At 36.0% G+C, this 26087-nt stretch overlaps 5 protein-coding genes across 7 annotated transcripts in view; 2 read left to right on the plus strand and 3 right to left on the minus strand.

The window, feature by feature from the left end:
- Nucleotides 1–99: 99 nt before the first annotated feature.
- On the minus strand, nucleotides 100–1248 carry LOC120631906 (N-alpha-acetyltransferase 80). The gene is made up of 2 exons (XM_039901584.1): nucleotides 997–1248; nucleotides 100–767 (listed from the first exon to the last, which is right to left on the minus strand). Exon 2 carries the CDS (start codon nucleotides 758–760, stop codon nucleotides 146–148), a length of 615 nt encoding a protein of 204 aa, XP_039757518.1. The 5' UTR covers nucleotides 761–767; nucleotides 997–1248; the 3' UTR covers nucleotides 100–145.
- Nucleotides 796–3167, plus strand: LOC120631905 (EEF1A lysine methyltransferase 1). 2 transcript variants are annotated; one of them, XM_039901582.1, is made up of 4 exons: nucleotides 796–1020; nucleotides 1604–1762; nucleotides 2272–2422; nucleotides 2761–3167. In XM_039901582.1, the coding sequence occupies exons 2-4, from the start codon at nucleotides 1613–1615 to the stop codon at nucleotides 3102–3104; spliced, it is 645 nt and encodes a 214-aa protein (XP_039757516.1). In that variant the 5' UTR covers nucleotides 796–1020; nucleotides 1604–1612; the 3' UTR covers nucleotides 3105–3167. The 2 variants fall into 2 exon arrangements, with proteins under 2 accessions (XP_039757516.1, XP_039757517.1); XM_039901583.1 differs by lacking the exon at nucleotides 796–1020 and adding an exon at nucleotides 1303–1416.
- Nucleotides 3168–3694: 527 nt separating this feature from the next.
- On the minus strand, nucleotides 3695–5215 carry LOC120632316. The gene is made up of 2 exons (XM_039902159.1): nucleotides 5173–5215; nucleotides 3695–5066 (listed from the first exon to the last, which is right to left on the minus strand). The coding sequence occupies exons 1-2, from the start codon at nucleotides 5209–5211 to the stop codon at nucleotides 3729–3731; spliced, it is 1377 nt and encodes a 458-aa protein (XP_039758093.1). The 5' UTR covers nucleotides 5212–5215; the 3' UTR covers nucleotides 3695–3728.
- Nucleotides 5216–5565: 350 nt separating this feature from the next.
- On the minus strand, nucleotides 5566–6876 carry LOC120632115. Its single transcript, XM_039901913.1, has 3 exons — nucleotides 6799–6876; nucleotides 6447–6620; nucleotides 5566–5693 (listed from the first exon to the last, which is right to left on the minus strand). The coding sequence occupies exons 2-3, from the start codon at nucleotides 6607–6609 to the stop codon at nucleotides 5626–5628; spliced, it is 231 nt and encodes a 76-aa protein (XP_039757847.1). The 5' UTR covers nucleotides 6610–6620; nucleotides 6799–6876; the 3' UTR covers nucleotides 5566–5625.
- A 1615-nt stretch (nucleotides 6877–8491) lies between these two features.
- Nucleotides 8492–26087, plus strand: part of LOC120632124 (kinesin-like protein Klp98A) — a 50306-nt gene continuing 32710 nt past the window's right edge. For both annotated transcript variants that reach the window (XM_039901928.1, XM_039901927.1), the window contains exons 1-4: nucleotides 8492–8619; nucleotides 10428–10497; nucleotides 14616–14726; nucleotides 24134–24250. In XM_039901928.1, coding sequence (XP_039757862.1) covers nucleotides 8573–8619; nucleotides 10428–10497; nucleotides 14616–14726; nucleotides 24134–24250 — 345 coding nt within the window. In that variant the 5' untranslated portion in view covers nucleotides 8492–8572. The remainder of the gene's footprint in view (nucleotides 8620–10427; nucleotides 10498–14615; nucleotides 14727–24133; nucleotides 24251–26087) is intronic.

Consider the following 26087-nt stretch of genomic DNA (forward strand, 5'->3'; position numbering starts at 1 on the left):
GACTCAAAAATAAGTAGATTGTCAGACTGGTCGTGGTCGTCACCGGGGTGTAGAGTAAGTCGATTCATAGGTAATAAATAAAAAAATAAGAAACAAATATGTACTTCAATTGTATTTATTACAGACTAAAAAAACGCTTTGTATGTCAAATTAAATATTTGAACATGTATGTTCGGTTGCTTTTCAAAGTATTTATAATACTTTGCGGTTTCGGCATCGGGGGGGGTGGCGGTGCAGCACTATTATCATTAAGCGCTGCACTATTATCGATATTCTGTATTGGCACTGGCGTGGTTAGAGTACCACACTTTCCTTTACTGTTATAACTATAACTAATACTACTGCCATAAATGCTAACTGGCGGGCAAACTACGTAACCTAACTTAGTGTAAAAATCCTCTTGCCCTTTGGTCGATAAATGAATCATTTCTAATTTTAGCACGTTTTTACAATAATCCTCAACTTTTCTCATTAGAAAGGTACCTAATTTTTTGCCCCGCATCGATCTGCTTATTACTACAGTTTCTACAAAACAGCTTTTTGGCATACTGGGTATAGCTGTGAGCTTGCAATGTCCGAAAAGATGTTTTTCTTTATTTACTAAAATTAAACTGGTGGGTAATTCGTCGCAAGAGGCTTGGAGAGACATGATTCTTGCTGTTTCACTGCGTGGCCACTCATTGTTGATCAGTTCGCAGCAGGACTTCAAATATTGTGGGTACTTGTGGAGTAACACCACTTCCAGATGTTCAAAATCCATTTTACTTCTGGAATATAAAATAACGAAACTTTTTTAAACTTCACTCGCTGAAACAAAAAGTTTACCGCTGTGCCTATAACAAATGCTGTCAAGTTGACAGTTCTCAAAGTCATTATTACGTCTACTGTCAATAATCAAAGCTAAATGTCAATTCTTTCTGTTTATTTTAATGTGCATTTTGCGTAAATTACTTGAAACACAACATAAAAATAAGAGAAACTTAACAATAAACTTACAAAAATTGTGCTGTTGTAATTCAGGTACGGTTTACTAGTGTAATGATGTGTTAATCCATTTTTGTTTATGAATTTAACGCGCGGGAGGCCTAAACACCTTCCATGCCTGCTGAAAAAGAACTAACCTATTTTTAGCTGTCATTTAATTTCGCTGTAGAGGTATAGTAGTTAGAATGAGAAGTATTATTAGCAAAGGTAATGAATTTGACACCGAGTCATCTTCTGTATTGCATATCAGATTATCTCCTGCTTTTAACTAATGAAAACATCGTGAAGAAATCAAAGTTTGATATAATTATTATGAATTCCCCCTAGAGTGGTGGGATGGATCTGAACTCCACACCTTTGTTCTATGAAAAACCAACTTTATGATTTTTACTTAGTATCAAATAAACAACCTCAGTCAAATCCAACAAAAAGGTAACCATTTGATTTATCTCTGGAAGACCAATAGATATTGCATCTTTAAGTTCTGAAGCAGATATCCTCCAGTGAACAACAGTTTTTGCTGTACTGCTAGTTGGTCTTCAAGAGAATCTACATAAAATATCTAAAAGACCTGAGTCCAGAAGTGGGATCCGTTATGATAATGATGATGAAATTTTAGGTTTTCTAAATGGATGATGACGACGTTCCATCACTCTCTGCTGAGACATTTGCAGCACTCCAAGAATTTTATGCAGAGCAAAATAAACGAAAAGAGATCTTGGAGAAACTAGAGTCACAGAAACAGTTGAATGAAAATATAATATTTGAAGAAAATTGGGTAATTGATATTGCTTAAAACCTATGATAAAAATTAGGGACCATATTGTAAGTAATACTAACACTTGACAATAATTATTGGTACTTGAACATTATTTTTTTTACTTAATGATGCCAACCTGCATTCAGTTATTGTGGTGGGTCTAAACTCTATATTTCTGGTATAAGAAAGTACTGTTTACCTACCTAACTATTATAATACTTGTAAGCTATTTGCTTTAAATTTGTACTAAACACTAAAGAACATGTCTGCACCAAACATAAACTTAATTTTTTCTAACTTATTTTGTAAACAATGTTATTTTTACATAAGTATTTTTAATATAGAAAAAACTAATTTGTTAAAATAAATAAAGACATGTATCCTTAGGTGTATAATAGGTCTATAATCAGGTGCAAATTAGTTATACTAATAAAATTTATAATACTGAATACATTTTGAATTAAAAACCACTTCCTTTTGTTGAAGTCCATTTAAAAATCAATTACATTTTAATCTTTTGGTTTCAGCAATTAAGTCAGTTCTGGTACAATGATGCAACCGTGCAGGCACTGGTGAAAGTTGTTGACAAATTGTTACCATGCAATGGGAAGGTGGCACTTATATCCTGCCCCACACTGTTTGTGCCAGTCAAGAGGCATCTTGGAAATAGGGCAAATGGTAAGATCTGATTATATTGCTTAAAGCTATGGAATGTTTTAGTTTTGGGCATTACCTGTTTTAAAACCTCAATGCAAAAACAGCAATGCTGTAAGTTTTGCTGTAATGAGGCTCATGGACTACAGCAATTTGAATATGTATGGGTCACACCTGTACACCCTCTACATGGGTTCTTAGATATGCAGTTTAGGTGTCCTGTAGGTTTCCCTTTACAGTGTTACCATAAAAACTACTGGACCTATTTTAATGTGGTTTATTGGCATAATGCAGCATTTATTCTCGAAACAGTTTTGGATATTATTATTATTTTATTAATTATATTATTATTTGATTTTCAGTAACCCTTCTTGAATATGACAGAAGATTCGAAGTGCATGGAGCTGATTTCATCTTCTATGATTACAACTTACCAGATAAGCTACCTGCAGATTTAGAGCATACCTTTGACCTGGTAATAGCTGATCCACCGTTCTTGTCTGAAGAATGCATAAGCAAAACATCACAGACCATACAGTTGCTAGCTAAAGAGAAAATAGTTATTTGTACTGGAGCTATTATGAAAGAAAATATAGAAAAATTGTTAGGTTTGAAGCAATGTGTATTTCAACCACAACATAGGAACAATTTAGCAAATGAATTCTCCTGTTATGCTAATTTTGATTTGGATGATGTGTTGAGATGAAGTTTTTTTGAGACTGTTTTGTATGTATATATTGTTTTTTTAAGAATAAAATAATTAATATTCTGTTATTTTATTATTTCCTTCTTGTTTATACATACACAAAAATGTGGCATCTAATGTTTTGGTTGGGGATGCTATTAATGATTACCCACTCAAAATCAGTGATGACTCATCAGGCTTCTGCCTCAGACAATTCATATCCATATGCACCTGCACCTCTTTAGAGTTATATGTTAATGCAATATCACTGCCTTTATCAATGATGGAAAAATGGTTAGGAAAGCTGTACTGCATTCTCCACAATGTTCTCAAAGACATGGCATAGTTTAGGATCACTCACTTCGAGGGAAGCCAGCCAGTTGCCAAGTTGGTCTAAGTTGGCAAATCATTCAGGTGACTTAACAGTTCATGCATTAATAAAAATTAATAAATAGTTATAGATACATCAACTCAGTTGTGCGCGCGGCCCTATGTGTGGGTAAACCTTGTACATATACAGTGACTTTGTGTGCGTGACAAGAGGTACAGTCGGGTACAAATACAAATACAGTTATTTACGGGTTATATACGGGTTTTTTTTTAAAAAAACAGTTATTTGGTAATTTAATGTTTATTTATTGAACATTATTCTGAATCGCTACTTGAAAAATCAAATGATGAATTTTCGGATTCGCTGCTCTCATCAAGGTTAATTATGAATTCTGACTCCATGTCAAAATGTCTATAGTATTCTTCTTCTTTCTTTTGTACATGTCGACAAGTATTACCCCACATCCCTTCATCAATTTGACTTAAACATTCATTTATGAGTTTCATTATTTCCGTCACATTTTGGTCGACATTACGCGAAGCAATATAATTTTTTAAAATTCCCCACACATTTTCTATGGGGTTTAGTTCAGGATGATATGGTGGCAATCGAAGAACTTTTATGCCATATCGCTGAAGTATGTCATCAATCTTGTAACAGATATAGTTTTCTTTATTTTTTTTAATCAAATCATACAGTTCAATTTTTTTCATATCTTGATTAAAAGCTATATTTTTTTCTGTCAGCCATCTCTGCATTTCTATTTTTTTGGAATTCGAATTTGGGGCTCTGTCATTTTGAACGTTATGGTATGAGGCATTATCAAGCACAACCACAGAGTTAGGTGGAAGATTCGGTACTAGACGTTCTTTTAGCCACTTTTCATAGTTTTCCGCGTTCATGTTAGAATGGTAATCACCAGAAACACTATTTGCTTTGTATGTCAATAGTGCGTTAGGTACGAAACCTTGTTCTGAACCAGCATGCACAATGATAATTCTTTGTCCTTTCGACAGGTTTCTCTTTAAAGGTGGTCCATCTTTATTACCCCATCCTTTGTTTTGAACATGATTAGTTAAGATATAGCTCTCATCTGTATATACGATACACCGATTTTCTTGACGGTATCTGAGTAAATTTTTTAGGTAGGAAAATCGTAGTTTTTGGATGTCATGCCGCTCTATAATAACACGTCTGTTATCCACAGTTTTTCGCCATTTGTATCCCAACTTTAACAAAGCTGTACGCAGAGTCGAAATACTTCCATCATAGTTAAGTTTATCTTGAAATATTCCTTTCAACTTTAGCAAGGTAGGTAACTCACGATGTTCTAAATGGTAATTTTGAATAGTGGAACGTATAACATCAACGTTAAAGTTGTCTAATTCTAACTTCTTTAAACGTTTTTTACGGTCTTTATGCGGAGATTTAAACTTAGAGTCAGATTCTTTTCCTTCAGCCAATATATTAGTAACTGTTCTCTCTGATACCCCCACTGCCATTGCTGTTCTTTTCCGTACGCTATTTAAATGTTCACTTAGTTTCGATATTAAAATTGGACTTGCACTGCAAACTGGATCACTTACTAGTTCCAATATATCTCTCGCATCTATTTTCAGAAATTCGTATACCTTAGCAATGGTTTCTCGAGTCTAAAACAATAATACGTAAACGTCAACAAGGATATATTTTTTCGTATATAGAATCATAATAAATACCTATTCATTACATCTAAATTTAAAAATAAAAAATATTTACCTGACTCCTTAAACATTTTTTCCGTGAAGAACTAGACATTTTCGTAAACCACTGTACCCGTAAGAAAAAGCGATAGGAACACGTCTTGCTCGAACGACGACTGCCGCGTCACTGCCACACGAATGAAAGTTGTATATTTACAAGCGCACGCACACATAGGGCCGCGCGCACAACTGAGTTGAAGTATCTATACTAAAGTATTGGGTAACACCAGATTCCTTTATGACATACCTGTTTAACCATACTTTACTAAAAATATCCCTCTGAAGGTGAAAATGGATTTTTTTCCAGCAACCAGTATCAAAAAACAAAACAACAATTTGGACGAGTTGTAGAAATTGTCAGTTGAATTTTTATTACGATTTTAGTACAAGTGAAAAATATAAAAACCAATTTAACTATGACATGATTTTATTTATGCTTACAATATTTTAATTTATTACAACTTTGTTGTTAGTGGTGCGATGCTGCCTCCTTCTTCCTCATCTCTGCCCATTTGCTTACATTCTCAGGGGAGTTAGCTGTAAAACAGAGTAGTCAACTTAGTGGAGGAAAAGAAGGAAAGATACTTTTTCTTGATAATGGCACTACTAAAAAAGATGTTACAACATTTAACCTCTAAAAGCATTTAAATTTTATCATGAAACATGAACAAACATAACATCTTCACTTTCTCTAGATGCCAGAGTTCAGTTAAGTCGCTTTAATTATTTCAAAACTAATACATTAGTCTGACTTTTTCAGCCACTACACACTACTCTTAGCCATTTTCTGCAGTAAAAGTGGAAGCTGTCAATAAATAAATCAAAATGCTATGAAATGATTCATTCTTATGTCAGGCCCCAAGCGTTTTACTTTATCAGGGGATCCCTGGCCTTTAAGGTGAAGTTCTATCAACCCTGACCCTCTATTTGTGCACATATATCAGCTGAGGAAATACTGTTACAAAAAATGCTTCAACTTAATAGAGTAGCAGTTCAGCACAGCACATCTTGCTCCTCAGCATCAATCCCTGAAGCCTAGTAATCTAGCTCCTGAAGTAAGCTTAGTTAGAATGACTTAGTAGGGAGAAAGAACAGCATTTCTAGGTACAAAGGACCACATAATTCCTGGGCCTGACCAGGATAAGATTAAGAATACTTCTGTCCCTTGGAGAGCTATTCCTTATTGCTGCTAAGTTCCATTATCCACATTGGATGATCTCTTTATTCCTATTTCCTATGAGACAAAGCCTTTAGCAGCGGCAGGAAACTAATAAGATCAGAAATATTTACCCAGTTTGTGAATCTTGTAGAACACTGGGGTGGCAACAGCAATCCCAATCATCCAGTAACGCCAGATCCATTGGTTCTGAATGTAGAACTTGAACGGGAACTGCGCTATTTTAGCGCTGATGGTGTAGGGATATTTCATAGGGCGGCCGGCTGCGTCCGACATTCTGGCTGGTGCTACAGGACAAAATCCGACAACTTTATTATGTAACTTCTACGGTCAGTCTTTAGAAAAAATTTTAACAATATTTATAACGATAATAAAAATGTACAGTAAATAATGGTCTGAGAAGCCTTAATAAATAATTTTGCCAAAGAAATTAATAGTAAAATTAATAAAATTGAGAATCCTAACCTTTCTCACGAGATCCACAAATGTGAGCTGACAGTTCGGGCTTCGACTAATGAAGTATGGAGGGTAGAGGTAAGGAGAGTCATCTGTGTATATGAAAAAGTGTCGTCAAAATGTATTAAATTAGGATGGCGCCACATTTGCATCAGGGTAACTCTTAAAAGAAGCGCCAAATATAAATATTGTTAGAGTAGGCTTGAAAAATAAACAAGGAAGTAAGGTTATATTTACCACAATATTTTGTACAACGTAAGTTGTTGAAATTCTCAATAATTAACTACTATATGGAGGGTAGAGGTAAGGAGAGTCATCTTATATGGGAGAAAAGTTGAAAAAGTGTCCATAAAATGAAGGTACATTGAACGAAATTATGGAGGGTAGAGGTAAGGAGAGTCATCTTATATGGGAGAAAAGTTGAAAAAGTGTCCAGTGTATGCGCTAAATAACAGTTCAAAAATCCTCCACAATGGCGCTGGTGGATGCACAGGGTATGGTATGAATGTAGCAATCGTAGATGAATTGAACTATGCCGAGTTAAAAAATTTAATGTCATTATCGACTAAAGTAGTTAATTATTGAGAAGTTCAACAACTTACGTTGTACAAAATATTGTGGTAAATATAACCTTACTTCCTTGTATCTCCATACTTCCTTGTTTATTTTTCAAGCCTACTCTAACAATATTTATATTTGGCGCTTCTTTAAGAGTTACCCTGATGCAAATGTGGCGCCATCCTAATTTAATACATTTTGACGACACTTTTTCATATACACAGATGACTCTCCTTACCTCTACCCTCCATAAACGAAATCAATGAAATATCATAGACAACGACCACAGGATTTAATTCGTGATGTGGAGTCAGTACAACATACATTACAATTACGTACACTTATTTATTTATTTAAATCGTGTCGTGGGTATATATCCTACGAGAGACGAGGCCCATCCAGCAATGGGACGTTAATAGGCTGGGATGATGATCTTAGGTATAGAAACGTAGCTATTTTATAATTTATTCTCTCTTGATACAATATCACGAACCTCGCTACAAAATTGTTTGTTAGTTGTGAGCACTGACCTCCATTATACGTAATATCTTAATATATATAAATCTCCTGTCACGATGTTTGTCCGCGATGGACTCCTAAACTATTTAAGCGATTTTGATTTTAATTGGCACACCGTGAGCAGTCTGGTCTAACTTAAGAGATAGGATAGCTTAGATCTTTAATTATAGTTGCAATTTTATTTTATTGCAAATTATTTGTCTATAATTAATTGACAGTCACATGTTATATATATATATACTACTATAATCATTTAAGGCTTAGCAATACTGAATACTTTAAAAACAAAATCAAACGTAGACGATGTCGCGGGCAACAGCTAGTAGTATTATAAATGTCAGTGGTTATGACTTAATAATTGAAGGATCTCCACTCAGTTAACGTTTAAAAGTTTATCGATAAATACTATATCATTAAGTCACAGTCATGTGGTTTATGAATGCACCTGTACCTCAGATAAAGGGAGACCTAATGTGTGACCTATCTTTTATTAATTTGACATAAGGCCTTAAAGGACTTGAATCCATGGCGGTAAAAAAAAATTAAAATAAAAAAAAATTGACATAACACTTTGACATTTCGCTGTCGCTTGTCAAAGTGTCAATTGAAAATGTCGTCAATTTGATTTGCTTTGTGATGTTGCGTTCGTGTTTTACGTGAAAGAAATTAATAAAAATCGCAGTTAGTGATAATATAATGTGTGACAATGGCCTCGGTAAAAGTGGCTGTAAGGGTCCGCCCATTCAATCAAAGGTGAGCCAGTGCACAAGTCATCAAAACAGTAGTCTGTGCCAATACGTATTTTCAATTAGAATCATCGTTTTGGGCGATCGTCTTCAATAACATCAGTGTATGATCCAACCAAGTTTTGCATGTATAAGGGAAATATAAAATGTGTACACAGAATAATGCAAATCATTTAATTGTGTCAATAAAATAGGGCTCGCGTAAAGAACCTAGGATTTTGAAAGTGCAAAAAAAAAACAATGATGTCATTAAAGGCAGTGACTTTCACGGTTCGGCTGCATTTAGAACACAAACAGTAACTCCGCAATCCATTTAAATGAAAGTTGTCGAAATGATGTAAAAAATTTCGACCCACATACAGTCACCTTTATTAGCTTAGCTTTGGGAAAGCATCTCGCGTATGTTTTGTTATGTTGTTTATTTTGTAAACAACATAACAAAACATACACTGACAATACAACAATTTTTTCCACTATTTGTTTACTTTGGTCACATTGGCATTTTGCATTGGCAAATTGTAAACATATGATTTCCTATGCCCAATCCTGCGGAGAGAATATTAGTTACAGAATAAAAATCCGCTAATAAGACCAAGGGGCCAATCACTAGGCCATGTAGGTTGACTAATTACCGGACATCAAAAGAAAAGAATTACTTTAAACACATATAGTTTATATTAAAATAAAAAAAGTTTTGATTTAATTTCATATTTACTTCATAAACACTTGAAATTGATATTATAATGCTAAATGTCAGTCATTCAAAAGCAAACTAATTTGCATAATTTGCACTTGAAAAGTCTTCATATTCTACCATTAGGCTGCCAGTCCACCAGAGCGGAGCGAGGCAGCGGAACCGAGAAATGGAGAAATATTAACCATTAGGATTGCACAAATTCTCCGCTACTCTTAAGTGAACCAGACACAGTACGCAACTGTGCTCCGCATAAGTCCGTTCCTCAGCTCTGCTGATTGCTCCGCTCCGGTGGACTGGCAGCCTTAAACAGCTCTTATCACAACTTTATGCACCTATAGTCATGAAATTGAAATAAATGTTTTTTATTGAGTACTTATTCAAAATGTGTCCAGTGGAAATGTTAATGTCAGATTTTAATATACATATTAAGTTTCCCTGAAAGGTCAAGGAATATTGGAATCAAAAGGATTGAAGTAATTAAATAAAAAAAAATCCTCAACAATAATCAAATATAATGGAAATATAACGGAATCAATTTATTGGTAATGTTACACATAACAAAATCAACAAATAAAACAAATTCTGTATAATCCTACTAATATTACAAATTTGAATGTAAGTTTGTTCGTTACACTTTTGCGCGAATACTACTTAACCAATCATCGTAAAACTTTGTACATGTATTCTTGGAGGTATCAGAAGTAACATAGGATACTTTTTATAAAAAAATATATTTAATACAAAGGATAAAACATTGTTTGTCATAAATCTCATGTATGACTATAGGTGTAAACGATGCAGCAGTACGCTGCATTCGAAATTTGCGCGAGCGAAGCTGCAGGGCATATCTAGTCTTTTATAATTAAAACTGTATTTTTTATTTATTTATTTGAACTCTTTATTTCTATACCACTAAACAGTTAAGAAAATAAAGGATGAATAGAGAGAAATACAAAGACTGGAGTAGAATACAAAAGGCGGCCTTATCGCTTAGAAGATATCTCTGGCAGGCAACCTTAGGATTAGGACAACAAGAGCTGTGTTATAATTAGAATTTCTTAATATACTGTGCTTTACCGTTATTTGGTTGTACCTTTAATAATTATATATTGTTCCAGAGAGAAGGATATGAACGCAAAGTTGATTGTCCAAATGGAAGCAAAGAAGACGAGACTGCTCACCGTAAAAGTAAGTTAAAAGTTGTAACCTGTTCCCTTCGAACGACCCTTATGTAGATCGTCTTTCTACCTAGTGAAGGTTATACCAATTATGTTTTCGGTGCGGGGTCTTCACTACAACTACCTTGGAACCCCTTCGTCCATTGATCTCCGTAGGTATGTGCTCCGGTCATTGCCACTGCTCTAGGCAATTTTCTGAGCTACGATACTTCGTGGAGTACCGATTGGAAGTGGTAAGGACTTCGGCTTTCCTTCCTGGATAACCGAGTCCGATCCCCGGCACTTTAACTTATCGAGGATATGTTTGTTTAAGAAATTAAATATCGCAAGCTTTGACTGTGACGTCTTGAAGAGACCCTCAGGGTCTCCACAATGTTCTCAAAGAAGTGTAAAGTCTACCAATTTTCATTCGGTGTGGCGTGGTGGACTACGGCTATACTATAGTCGGTCATGGGTTGATGATGATGAATAAGAAAGCATAATGTAAATTGTAGCTTTCGTTCTAAAAACCTCGACTAGCTGAGCTGCGGTGAGTTTAATAAAGCAATTCTCGGTATATATATATATATATATATATAACTTCTGGAAGCCGCTTCGTTCAATGCATTCGCTCATACGTTTGTGTTGATATACGACTAGCAACTGATGATTATATGTATTTATATATACATGCACCTGGGAATTGTATTCGAAAACGCTGGTTATGACTAAGGTCATTCGTTTGACATTATCACGCGAACCTTTCCTGTAGTCCGTAGTCATACGTACGGTGTTCCTATTAGAATATCGCTTGGATCTACCAATTCATAAGTTAAAATGGGCTAGAACCGCGCTGTGTGCATCAACCTGAGGCGTGGCGGTTGAGCCTCATGAGCCAGTAATTACACCGGCAAATAATGAAACCTAGCAATGCTCTTGGCGGCAGAAATAAGCATGGCAGTAGGTACTTTCCCGGACGAGCTCTTTCCCAAAAAGCTCTATACTTATTAAATCTGGGAAACTTGAATTGATGAATTTCTTTATGGCAAGGTTGTTTGGAAGCTGACCGACGTTTCCATCTATCACAAGCAATGGCGTGCATAGAGGGTATGCACAGGGTATGCAGATGATATAAAATGAAGAAAATCTCCAATACGAGTTATAAAAAATTTAAGGATAGGCATTGTAAGTTATTTAAAGACTACCCTTAAGTATATAAAACTTGTACTGGAGATTTTCTTCAGTTTATATCATCTGCATACCCTGTGCATACCCTCTATGCACGCCACTGATTCACAAGATAAAATAATAATTGTTTTATTCTAAAAGTTGCTGAATTCCGATAATTTGGTAGGGACACTACAAACACATTTCGAAAGTAGGCCTACATCAAATAAATAAATTTAGAGTTTTGGCTTCACTTTTACCTATATTTTTTATATAAGGTACCTCACAAGCTCGGCTGTAATGTGCATAAACAATATATTTACAAGGTTATGACGTCACAAATTTTAGCGTTTAAAACCTATGTCAACATTTCTTGTTTAATTTATACAGGTGTTTATAGCATTGTCACCATGTTTGTAGATAGTTTTCCTGCAGGACTACAATTTATAGTATCTACCATCAAACCGGCGGGAATAGGACGGCTGATTGGCGATGTGTGCATTGACCCACCCTGCTTTATTGCCTACAGTCTAGGGCTGTAGGTTCGATTCCCACAACTGGAAAATGTTTCTTTCGTGAACATGAATGTTATTCAGATTTTGGTTGTTTATCTGTGTGTTATAATTATTTATGTATATTATTCATTACTACGCTTACTTTGGAGCTATTTTTAACATACGAAGTGTTTCGCTAACCCGATTTTGATAGCCCAATGAGTAAGCATTTCGTACCGCAAAGATTTAATTTTTCAAACTCTTCTTATTATATAAACAATGTTTTCGTTTTTTTTATTGGAAATTATGTTTTAATAATTGAAGAAAAACAAATGTATTGAATAATAAAAACGAATGAATTAAAAAGAGATATTTTTTTATTATTTTTCATATTTTAAAAAAGGTTTTTGCACTAAAAAGCAATGGAAAGATGGTTTATATAATAAGATACGTGAGAAAAAATAGAGGTATAGAATGTCCATCCGGCATCCATCTTTTCTGGAACTTATGTCATTCTCTGCCACTTCATGTCAGCTGACTGCTGAGTACGGGCCTAGGCAAAACCGAGGATTTATATTATCGTAGATCATTTGTCTTAGTAAAGCTTTAGGAGTCTTTTTCGAATATCAAACTTTTTTCCTTACCTAACCTTGTTGGTACTAGGGGTGCATATGTGTAATGAGTTTATATTGAGTCAAAGCGCTCGACACGATTTCGGATGAAAAACGGGTGCGGGGCGGAGGAGTGCGGATGCCGGCTGGCTTTACCCACTTGCGCTCCACGCTTTTCTCGGTACTCCGTAGTAAGAAGTTGACTCACGGAAAGGACGTGGACGAAGTTCTACGTTACCTCAGAGCCAATTGCGTGCAAAGAGTGTATGCACAGGATATGCAGACGATATAAAATGAGGAAATTCTCCAGTACGAGTTATAAATATTTAAGGGTAGGCTTTATATAACTCTTACAATGCCTATTCTTAAGTTTTTTATAACTCGTACTGGAGATTTTCTTCAGTTTATATTATCTGTGTACCCTGTGTATAGCCTCTATGCACGCAACCGCTCAGAGCGGGTTAGCGTTAAGTTAAGTTGAGAACTTAAAGATTATACCCTACTGACAAAGCTGAAGCAAGTGGTATTTTTATTAACTCAAAACTTTGAAAAGTTAGAGGTGCGTGCCGGGATTGAACTCGGTCCCCCAAAGTGAAGTCGGGCTCCTACCCAATGAGCTATCATCGCTTCTCGGTTTTCAGCGTCCCATTAAACTGTTATTATTGTTCCGTACGGCAACCGCCGCGGTAATTAGCTATTATTATCTACCTTGAGGTAAAACACGCGCGTCAACCGTTGCGAAATACATAATTAACTTTACTGGCAGTTTTAACGAAAATATTATATAACTTCTAACTGACCTCTTGATTCGGCTCACTTGTGCGTGGGGCGCACAGAAAATTTCTGGAATCAATAAATGAAATTACTATGTTATATCAAAAATTTGTTTATTGATTTTGTAAATTCAAATTGCATATAAACATTTTCGGAACCCACGAACATTTGAACACGCGACTCTCTAACAATCGCGGTCTGTAATGTAATGGCCAGCAGGTTCAATGCCTGTAGGTTCCTAAAATTTTTATATTCAATTTAAATTTATAAAATTGATATTTCCTTCAAGTGTATGTATAAACAAATCTCAAAAGGTTCTCCGTTAACATAAATGCACTCTCTCATACCATTTTCAAAACATTTAAGAAGGGGGTAAGGCCGCAGTCCACCATACTGATCCAGTACGGATTGGTGGACTCCACACACCTTTGAGAACCTTATGAACAACTCTCAGGCATGCAGGTTTCCTCACGATGTTTTCCTTCACCGTTGAAGCTAGTGATATTTTAATTACTTAAAACGCACATAACTTAGAAAAGTTAGAGATGCGTGCTGGGATTCGAACTGCCACCCGAAAGTGAAGTCGAGCTCCTACCAAATGCGCTATCACCGCTTCCGATAATCCCTATCCCTACTAATATTATAAATGTGAATGTAAGTTTGTTTGTTACGCTTTCACGCAAAAATTACTTAACCGATCCTCATGAAACTTTGTACACATATTCTTGGAAGTGTTAGAAGTAACATAGGATACTTTTTATCCCGACATTAAGCTCGGTTCCTTTGGGAGAGGGGATGAAAGTGTTTGACGATTTTACACCATTAATCCGACACATTATAACCGATTAAAATAATTATTTTTGTACTATAGAGATCATAATATGTATTTAATTTTGCCCAAACTTTGTGTAGATCTGATGAATGTTGTTGGAGATAGAGGACAGAACTCCTCAGCGGACAGCAGCAAACCGATATTAGCGATACTGAATAAAGTTAGCGAAACTAAATTGAATGCCACATCAAAAAACAAAATCAAACGCAGACGAAGTCGCGGGCAACAGCTAGTATACTATATATAGACTTACAATATACTTATTTTACAGAATAGCAAGGAACAAAACGATGGCAGTCGGGAGAAATACAAGGACTTCACTTTCGACCACTCCTACTGGTCCTACGACAGCGCCGACGCGCAGTACGCCTCGCAGGAGCAGGTCAGTTTTTTTTTTAATTTTTATTACACTACAAGTTAGCCCTTGTGGTAAGTGATGATGCCGTCTAAGATGGTAGCGGGCTTACCTGTTAGGTAATATTGCAGTTATATTTAATGTCGGTAACTGGCTACGGCCGAAGCCTCCCAGCACATTAGATCAGAGAAAATTGGGAAATAATAAATTCCAAAATCTCCCCAATCGAACCTCCAACTTAAAACCACTGCTCTTACCGCTGCGCCAGGGACGTCGAAGGAATCATCAGACATCATCTATGTTCTTTTTGTGACAGCTCCTCCGATGACTATAGAGATATTTAGAGCATAATACTCCCACGCTGCTCGAATGCGACTCAGCGGGCTTAAATGATTGATATCACCATAGTTAAAGTCAAAGACAAAGTCAAATATTTCTTTATTCTAATAGGCATATATAGACGGCACTTTTTATACATGCATTATGTATTAAAAAAATACATATAAGTGAGATGATGGAGATAACTACATTTGTAACCTTGAGACTAAAGCTACGAGGGTTCCAAACGCGCCTTGGTCTAAGAACTTTTTCTTAGACACACAATTAACAAAGCCGGGTGAAAAATATATTCATATTTCATGTCATATGTGTTAAATAAAAATTAAGATACCTTTTGTTTTAATTCATTTAAATTATCAAATATGTATTGGCTATAGACTATCATTATTTTAACATATTTAAATTTACCTCTCGATCTCGAGCGATGAATGTATCGGACCCATTTTATAGATCTCACGAACAGCCCTCTCTTGCAGTAGGGAAATAGTGCCAATATCAGCAGCATTTGCATAGTAAAATTCCATATTACATAATGATTACTAAAAACTAAAATAGACTAGCCTAGCAGTTTGTATATCTGTCATATGGCGTATCTTCTTTACGGCATAGGCAGCCGAACTAGGTATGTTAGTACCTATGAGGGCCCCATTGAAGTTTAGCATCTAACGCTAGCATCCAGTCTAACCCCGATCGACGGCTTAACGTGCTCTTCGAGGCACTGTTTTTTTATAAACTTGGACTGCTTCTGTGCTTATTTATGTCAGAAGATCCCAATACCTAACAATTTTTGATCCGACCCGGTACTGAAAAATTATGTAAATTAGATTCAAATTGTGAACTAGATATTTTAAACTCATATTTCAAAGTTAGGGTTACCACTTGTTGGTTTTTAAATAAAATAAATAAATATACTACGAAAATATGCACACCGCCATCTAGTCCCAAAGTAAGCGTAGCTTGTGTTATGGTTACTAAGATCACTGATGAATATTTTATACATAAATACTTATAATATACACCCAGACACTGAAAAACATTCATGTTCATCACACAAACATTTTTCAGTTGTGGGAATCGAACCCACGGGCACGTCAAAAAATGATACTAAGCATATAATAATGAGTTACTATCTACAGGTTTTTAAACGATATAAATCTGCTGTTAAACATTTTTGGAACGATAAATAGTTATACAGTTTTTGTTTTTTATTTTGAAACAATACCACAAATATAGATCTTTTTATTGTTCTTTGTACAAAATTAATTTAAGAAATATCAACATAAGTATAATGAATAATGAAAATACAAATCGTTCCATTAAAAAAAACAGCAATGACCTTTCTGTTTCTGTGGGAGGTTGAGGATAGCGTGAAGAACCGAAAATAACAGACCATCAACTGTCAACCCTAAAACGGCATGCCAAATTGCTAAATTCTCTGTGCAAATGTTTTCTCATTTTAACGCGGAACAGGCTCCTTTCATTGTGGTGTTAAGTAAAAACGCTGCACGCTTTTTTGCACATCAAACATTACAAAATACTACATTTTTGTTATAAGAAACCACTGTTGAGCCCGAAGGTAACTATTTTATGTATTTTGTAATATACCAATTGAAAAACACGTAGGTTTCACAGTAGAAAGAATCTATACAAGAGTTGGTGGTAAATGAAGACAACTTCTTGACAGCGTCACGATAGCGTATAGATGCTAAATCGCCGCTAGAAACAAAAGTGGGCTACATAAGTATCGCAGTAATAAATAAATATACATACTATTGAACTAATTCAAATCGAACATTGAATTAAGATGATATCGCCCGTTTAAAAATAATTAAGGACTAAACAAAACATTTCTTTTAAGAGATACGCTTAATTGAAAGTCAAAGTCAAAAATATCTTTATTCAAGTAGGCCCCTTTTATGCCACTTTTGATGCGTACATTACATGAGAATTACACGGTAGTACCTCACTACCGATGGCGATAACCATATTCGTAGACTTAAAACTAACGCTACGAGGGTTTCAAACGCGTCCTGGTCTAAGAAAAAGCCCACAATAAACTTAACCGGGTGTTTTTTTTTGTTATCACCATGTCACAATGTCATGTAAAATTATTAGAAGAACAACCTGGTTAGAGCAATAATTCTCACCTAAACTTTTTTATCGATTACGTAGCCCTTTATACTATAATAAGACTTTTCTATAAGTTTACGTTGAATACTCAAATAAAGTCAAATGGACTATAAGCTTACGTTTAATACAAACTTCGAACTTTTTAAGAGACATCTCCAAGATGTCAAAGGGTAGTTTATTGTAAAATTGCAATTTCCTTTAAACGAATTATGAATTTTATGTAATGTAGTATATTAGAAAGAGTTATTTTAAGAAACAACGCCCGTTGTTCTTTTACAATAATACACAACTCAAAAATACCTGTAGAACTACATCAAATAAACTGTTCCTTCGCAAACATAAACGCGGGCGAAGTCCTATATGGTCCTATGAACAAAAAAGAGTTTAAGCGATGCGGTGAGTGGTTGAACATTTCAAAATAATGAAAAGAATCTATCTAAATGACCCATATTTCGAAGCCGTTATCACATCAGACAATGTGCGCTTATCATAGAGCTGTTCCGGATCGTGTAAGATCAAAGTCTCTATGCTCTCGTTCGTGCCAGGCACATCACAATTATCCAACTAAATCGAATGATAAGGAAGATAAAAGACATCTACATATCTATGCAGACTGGAGACGATAAGAGAATATTATTCGTCACCATTATAGGACACTAACACTACAGGGCAAGGATCTCTCAGAACGAGAAGGGTTTAGGCCGTAGTCCACCACGCTGGCCAGGTACCCACGTATTGATAGACTTCAAACTCCTTAATGAGAGCGTATGGAGAGACTCTCACTTATGCAAGCCTCACGATGTTTCCTTCACCGTTACAGCAAGTCATATTCTAATTTCTTAGTAAACGCACATAACTCCGAAAAGTTAGAGGTGCGAGGTTCTTAACTCGATCTAGATGTCTATGTTTCTTACGCGATTACACCGGAAATTATGAATTTATGATTCTTATTTTGTTTGGTACTTTAGAAGAAGATTTGACGCTTTTAGATATATCAATCAACCGATTGACGTCCACTGCTGGACATAGGTCTTTTGTAGGGTGTTCCAAACTGCACGATTCTGGGCCGCTTATATCCAGCGGCTACCGGACTCGCTTGACGTCGTCTATCCACCTGGTAGGGGGTCGACCAACGCTGCGTTTACCGGCGCGGGGTTGCCATTCCAACACCTTGGTACCCCAAGGTCCATCGGTTCTCCGAGCTATGTGCCCCGCCCATTGCCACTTCAGCTTCGCGTCTCGTTGAGCTATGTCGGTAACTTTAGTTCTGATTTGATCACGTACGTTGGGAAATTCAAAATAAACAAAAAAAAATCCAGCCAATTGCGAGTCAGACTCTCGCACGGAGGGTTCCGTACCATTATAGATCAAACGTGATTCTTTTGACGTTTTTGAACGCAACCTTAAACATAAGTTAAGTTTAACTATTAATTTTAAAAGCGAATAATATATAACCTAATATTATGTGAATATTATAAGAATGATCTACCTGTTGCCTTTATCAATATCGTGCAAAAACAAGCAAAAAAATCTCGGTTGGTGTATGCCCCGTTAAATATTTATTTTATACTGTTTTTTTGGTAACAGAAAAACATCATGCAACTATCACGGTTCATGATGCCTGGTCACGTTCAGACAGACCAACGGACGGACAGTAGAGTAAATCAGTAATAGGGTCCTATTTTGCCCTTTGGGCGCGGAACCTCAAAAATTGCTTTTTATTTGTAGGTATGTGGAGTATAGGCAAGTCGGTTTTTGTATTTTTTATTAACTCTTTCGATGATAAATTTTGTGTTATCGGCGTGGAAACGAAACAGTGTTTTCACTGATAAAACACATAACGTTTCTTTCGCGATCGCAAGCCGTCCTTCATGCGAAGGTTAAAGCGAATCTGTTAAATCGGACAGTTATTGTGTTCATGCAATGTAATGTATGGGTATTATTGTCCGTGCAGTTCGCATGGTATCATTTCCGTTCTATCAATCTACTATTTTTGAAATTAGAGAAAAATTTAATAAAACTCTATAAATAAATATTTCCCTCCCATTGGGAGGCATCAACTCCAACTGCTGGACTTGATGCCTCTCCCAATGGGAGGGAATTTTTGGAGTTATACTTCTTTTGGCGCGTGAGGGAAAAATGGTGAAAGTAAATTTTTCGTCACAAAAAAATTTTTCAGGTTTGACAGTTGACTTTCAATAATTAAAATAATACCTTTTTTCTATTGTTAATGTAATTTTTTCTACAAACGTAGAATAAGGCGTAAGATACAAAAATTTGAAAAGATTTTTATCTTGTTACGCCAAAGAAGTATAACCTCTAACTCTATAATTTATATATATAATCTCTATTGTTTATTTATTTCATGTAGTTTGCTATTATGTAGGTACATGAGACCTGTCAGGGCGTTGCAAACATGATTATTTACTATTCGTTATTCATGGTTACACTAAACGATTACATGTCATATAAATTTCGGTTGCCCGTACTCACCTCGCTGAGCAGACGGGTTGGAGATCGCAGTGTATAGTAGTAGTAGCACAGAGCCAACATACTGCTGCCAGTTCTCGCCGATAGTGAAGTCTAAGATGGCAGCTAAGCCCCCCTTCCCCTAATCGGTTTCTACGCTACATCGTACTGGAACGCTAAATCGCTTAGTGGCACGTCTTTATCGGTAGGGTGGTAACTAGCGACGCCCGAAGCCTCTTACCAGACCAGACCAGAGAAAATTCAGACATTATAAATTTCCAAATCATCTGCTCAAACTTACAACCAAAGCGCTCGCTGCGCTACGGAGGTCTTCGAAAATTGATTTGAAGACAGCCAAATCCTTAATGTTTAAGTTAACCCAGTGTAAATTAATTATTTGTATGCTCCCTCTTTATGGAGCATGCAGCATAGTGTTGAGCTGGCCCCCAACGCAAAAAGAGAGGTGTGTTATAAGTTTAACGTATCTGTTTATCTGTGTATCTGTCTACGGTATCGTAGCTCCCAAACAGATGAACCGAATTTTGTTTAGTTTTTTTTTGGTGTCATAGATAATTTTTTCACGATTGTTCTTAGCCATGTTTCATGAAAATATTTTCTAGTTTATGAGGGGATCTGATTAACTTCCTTGTGTCCGATCGATTCAAATTTGGTACCGTGTGATTTTAATAATTGAAAGTATATTATGGTGGCCATACGTACGTACCTCACGGGCGTATGGCGTTCTTATTAGAAATTTGGAGTTTTAATTTGGAACCGTACTGCTCACAATAATACCACTAAGGTCAGTAGCCTTAGTACAACATTTGCATTTTTCGTAATCGATGAGTCGTTTTTGCGTATTAACTATTAAGCAAAGTAAAATGGACCTAATGTCTAGGTAAAATAGACCTAATGTCAAAGTATAATAGACCTAGTGTTACTCGTTGTAGAGTCGCAAATCCTGTATTTATGTTATTTGTTATACAAACGCTAAGATCCACTTTACTCCGATGTTCAAGTATTAACATACTCGAAAACGACTCTTCGATGGCGAGCGAGCAAATCTTGTGCTAAGGCTGCAGAGTATAATGCAGTGACGTCACCACTGCACCATGTCTGCTAGATATGAGTCAACAATCCAAATTGTATACGGAAGTAGTTTTTTGTTGACCAACTGTTTGTGATATCCTTTTCATAATATGAGACATGGTGGACTTCGGGTCACGAGGGCTTTATTTCCCGGGCCAGTGAATGATTCCTGATTTTTTTCACTAACATGAAATTCATAGTGAAAGCCCACCAAACCACATTGTAAGAGGATTAACAACCTAAATCCCTTGCTACTATGAGAGAGAGGGCCAGTTATACCTAGCATAGTTTATAACCCTAATTGGTTTCTACGCGACCTCGAACGTTAAATCGCCTAGCGGCACGTCTTTGTCGATAGGGTGGTAACTAGCCACGCCCGAGACCTCCCACCAGACCAGACGACCCAAAAATCAGAAATTATAAAACTCCTAAGTTCGCTTAGGATAAAAAACTTGTAACCACAGCGCTGGCCGCTGCGCTTGGGAGGTCGTCCAAAAAGTTATTAGGCCAAGGATAAAAAACGTGTGAGCCGTCACGGGACGCCTGTCAGATGTGAAACATCGAAATCTTTTTCCCGTAAGTTATTGCAGATTTTGCTTACTGAAAAGATGAAGCATTACAAATTTGTTACACAAATTAAAAAAAAATACAACCAAACGGATAACCACTCCTTTTTGTAAGTCGGTTGATAATGACTGTTTATTGCAAAATTAATATTCATTTTTATTGTTACATTCAAAATACTAAAATTCAACCATATAGCGTGGCGATGCGTCGCCACGGGTGTGTCGCCACGCCAAAAATCAGGTTTACCCTCCGCCTATAGATGTTTCACATCAATAAAGTAGAATGATCCAGGGTACCGCAACCTTAATGCGCCCATCACACTTTGCCAGTTTTATTACATTACAATTATATTGCAAAGGCAAGTACCGGAAACCTTTCTAATTACCGCTCGAATTGAAACTTCTCTTGATGACGCAGCGATAAAATAGTTTGTGGTTTTGGCGTGCAACAAGTGATTATGGATAACTGGATCGGGCGAGAATAGAATGAGGAAAACGATTAGGGAAAATAGATTTTAAATAATGAATTCTAGCAGGCGTTACTTTGATTACTAGCGGTCCCTCGCGACTTCGTCCGCGTATGAGTCAATCGAGAAGCTAGAATAGATAACATAATAATCATCGTGTCTAGCTTTGTACCTACGATTATTGTACGATGTATCTGTAAGTAAGTGGTCATTATGTACATACGTACATGCATACATCCATCCTCACAAACTTTCGCATTTTTAATATTAGTAGAATGGTACGCATGCATTCGATCGTTGCCTCATATGCCTTGCGACTTGCTGTTCTTTGTGAAGAGCTATGTCCTTTATCTCCCACAATATTTATCAGATCTTCATTAAAATAAGACGAAGTAGATAGTATACACTTTCAAATAAAAAAAGTAGTTTTAAATCGGTTTAAATTTAACGGAGCTATGAAGTAAAATTTATAAAAACTTTCATCCCATTTCCCGGAGGAAACTTATTGTTTATCGGGATAAAAAGTATCCTATATGTTGAACCGGAATGTCAGCTACATATACACACAGACAGACAGACAGAAAGACAGGCAGACAAAAAAGAAATAAAAATCTGTTTTGGACTCAGTATCGATTATAAAGCATCGGCCGGTCAAAATTTTCAAAATATATTGATTTATTCCTAAAGATTAACGAGTTTCATACACAAAAATAAACTCTTCAGCTTTATTATTTGTTTATTAGCATATCGAGATTATGGTGTTTAACTTAACATAACTTTAAAATTACGTGAATTTTTAAGTATTCCACCGTCTATGACTATTTTCGATTGGCTTAGCTAAGATATCAGATGTTGAGCGTAGATAATAATATTTCATCTTAAACCGAAGATTCCTTAATAATATTATAATTTCGACGATATCCTCAGCATAGTGGCTAGCGCTGTAGTTTTAAGTTGGCAGAACAAGACTTTTTTTTTTTTTTTTTTTTTATATTTATAGACGAGTGCTTGACTGCAATCACACCTGATGGTAAGCGATGATGCAGCCTAAGGTGGAGCGCGCTTGCCTAGAAGATGCCTATTCACTCTTGATTTGAAGGTACTAATGTTGTAAGAACTGGGGAAAATGGAAGCTGGAAGAGCATTCCAGATCCTAGCGGTGCGAATTAGAAACGAAGATGCGAAGCGCTTCGTACGCGTCCGCGGTATATCGACCACGTAGGGATGCAGATCCTTCCGGTGCCTCGCGGTTCGATGGTAAAAAGGCGAGGGGGGAACTAGATCAAATAGTTCTTGAGCACACTCTCCGAAATATATCCTATAGAATACCGAAAGGCAGGCAACCTTGCGACGATGTTCCAAACTCTTAAGTTTTTTATTGGCTAGGTCACCGATGAGCCTTCTAGCACGGCGATCAACCGAATCCAGGGCATCAAGCTGATACTTGGCAGAGCCATCCCATAAATGGGAACAGTACTCCATGCACGATCGAACTTGAGCTTGGTACAAGGTAAGAAGCTGTTCAGGCGTGAAGTACCGCTTGACCTTATTGAGGATGCCAAGTTTCTTGCCAGCTGTTTTTGCCCTGGATTCGATGTATTGTCCAAAGTTGAGGTTGGATGAAATATTGACACCTAGAAGCTCTAAACTGTCGGTAATAGGCAAAGATATACCTCGGAAAGTCGGAGTCAGGGGAAATGGACTCCGTTTGGTAGTAAATAAACACGCTTGCGTTTTGGTAGCATTAAATTTGACCAAATTGGCGTCTCCCCAATCAGACACCTCATTTAAGGTCAGATTAATGCGTTCCACCAAAGCCTCTCTGTGTCCTAAAATTTCAGCACTCAATTTCAGACTCGATTCCACGTCCTTTTTTGTTTGTTTGATGCATGGTAAAGTGACGTTTGACAGCAGTGCTTACGGGCGCCGGGATAAATCCCAACGCATAATCCCGGCGCCCGTAAGACATTTTACAGACTAAAAATATAAATAGAAGGTAGATAGAAAAGTAATTGTAAATGTTTAATATTCTCCCTTACCAAGAATATCCGACATTTATAACGATTACGTAAAAAAACAAAAAGAAATAGATTTATTTCATAATGAATACACTGACTTAAGGCGTAAAATTATTGACACTTTTAATTGTACTATCTGACATTTCAAGATAAAAATAAAATAAAAACTTGACTTCTTATGTTATCAAATATTCAAAATTTAATAAGCTTAAACTTGGACATTGACGTAAAATTTTTTTTTTTAAATTTTATTTTTAATTTAATTTGAATTTGAATTTTAATTCTATTTAATTTTTTAACATTATAACCTTATTAATTAGTAGTTAGGTTGATATGATGATTATATGTTGTTGCAGGTGTTTGCAGACCTAGGTCTGGATGTGATAGACAGCGCGTTCGAGGGCTACAATGCGTGCGTTTTCGCGTATGGACAGACCGGCAGCGGGAAAACATTCACCATGATGGGATCGCCGGTGAGTTTAAACTGCACAAATTCAAATTCAAAATCAAATTCTTTATTTGGAAAAATTATGGTAGGTACTAAACACAGGTAGGTAGGTATATACAGAGGTTAACTTTTTGTGTGTTGACGCATATTTTGTCTTACACATCGACGCCCGAATATTACATAAATATTAGGTAAATTAAAAAGGATAATATTTATTTGAATCATTGTAGCTTTCTTTGATTAGAAAAGGGTTAGTTTAGGTCGTAATTATTCAAGCAATTTTCGAAATCAAACATTTTTTTGGGATTAAATATACATGTGACACGCCGCCAAATCCTGGGCCTGTCCACGGGCAATGTCCTTTACTGTAACATAAGTTTACATGACGGTTTGCCAATGCACTTGTAGGTAATTGGCGTGCATCAATACATACGTTTGGTTTATATTTAATAAATAAATAGTTCAAAAAAACTAAAAAAAACACACTTGGTATAAAAAACCAAACTAATTTCTAACTTTTAGTTAAGTCTATTTATAAAAGCGTGATTTTTAGTTTTTTCTTTAACATCCATTGGGCTATCACTGCTGTCGGTCCATTAGCAATCATAATTAATCGGATAATAAAAACCAATAACAGCGTATACGAAACGCTTAGCTGCCACATATTTCAAATGAATACAATAAAATTAGCAGTCTGCATTAATTAATTTGAGTGCTATACATTTTAATGACCATAAAGATTTTATAAGCCGGGTTTGCATCACACGAGTTCAGTGTTTGTCAGTTACATTCTAACACCCGCAATCGTAAAGTTGTTTTGTAAGTAAATGACCTTTGGTTCCTTATTTTAAAGTCGTACATTCTTTAGTTATTATGTTTGTTATTTTATTAACGATTCGCTAGAAACCCTTGGTGAAGAAGTGTGGACTAACTAAAGCATTGTAACGAGGGGTCATTAAATACTTACGTAACGTAGCTTCCCTTTTCTATACTACGATAGGAACCATGCATATGTTAAGGGTACAGGTAAAGAAAATGCCGTTCATCTATTGTTGTGCTAGGCCGACTCAGTTTTCGCACTGGCTAAGAGATGATACTGGCTGAAATGTGTGCTTTAGGTTTAGGTGCTGCGCGCTGGTAGAGCCTATAAAAAAATATTTATCTATCTCCAAGTGGTATAAACACTTTAGTAAAAATATTAATTATGAAGCACCCGTTGACTCCTAGAATGCCATAAAATTGCAACGTTGCATACTAAAATAAAATCAGGTGATGTCACGATCTTAGTGTGGACCCGGCTTTACTAGGTTATAGGCGCTTTTGCATCAGCGGCGACCAAATCTTCAATCTTATTTTCGTCAAATTATTGGATATGTTTCTATTTTTATTCGACGACTTCTCATTTTGGTGTCAGGTACAGACCGCGTTATACGTAAGCCAAGGCCGTTTAGTCTACCTACTAGTGCAAACGCACGGAAATAGCCGATTGAAAAATCGTCTACAGCTGAGTTTTAATGTACACAAAATTATAATTATGTAGTGGGGAAATTTCGATAGAACAAATGAAAAAAAAAAGTATACCCGTGATTTTTTCCGCGTTTATAATATTAAGTACTAGCTGTTTCCCGCGACTTCGTCTGCGTTTGATTTTGTTTTTTGATGTGGCATTAAATTTAGTTGTAGATCTAAAAATTTTAAAGTATTCAGTATCGCGAAGCCTTAAATGAGAGGATTGCTGCTGTTCGCTGAGGAGTTCTGTCCTCTATCTCCAACCACAGTTTGGGCAAAATTAAACACATAATATTATAACCTCTATAGTACAAAAATAATTATTTAAATCGGTTATAATTTGTCGGAGTTAT

This window comes from Pararge aegeria, chromosome 19 (assembly GCF_905163445.1).
Source record: "Pararge aegeria chromosome 19, ilParAegt1.1, whole genome shotgun sequence".
NCBI classification, from domain to species: domain Eukaryota; kingdom Metazoa; phylum Arthropoda; class Insecta; order Lepidoptera; family Nymphalidae; genus Pararge; species Pararge aegeria.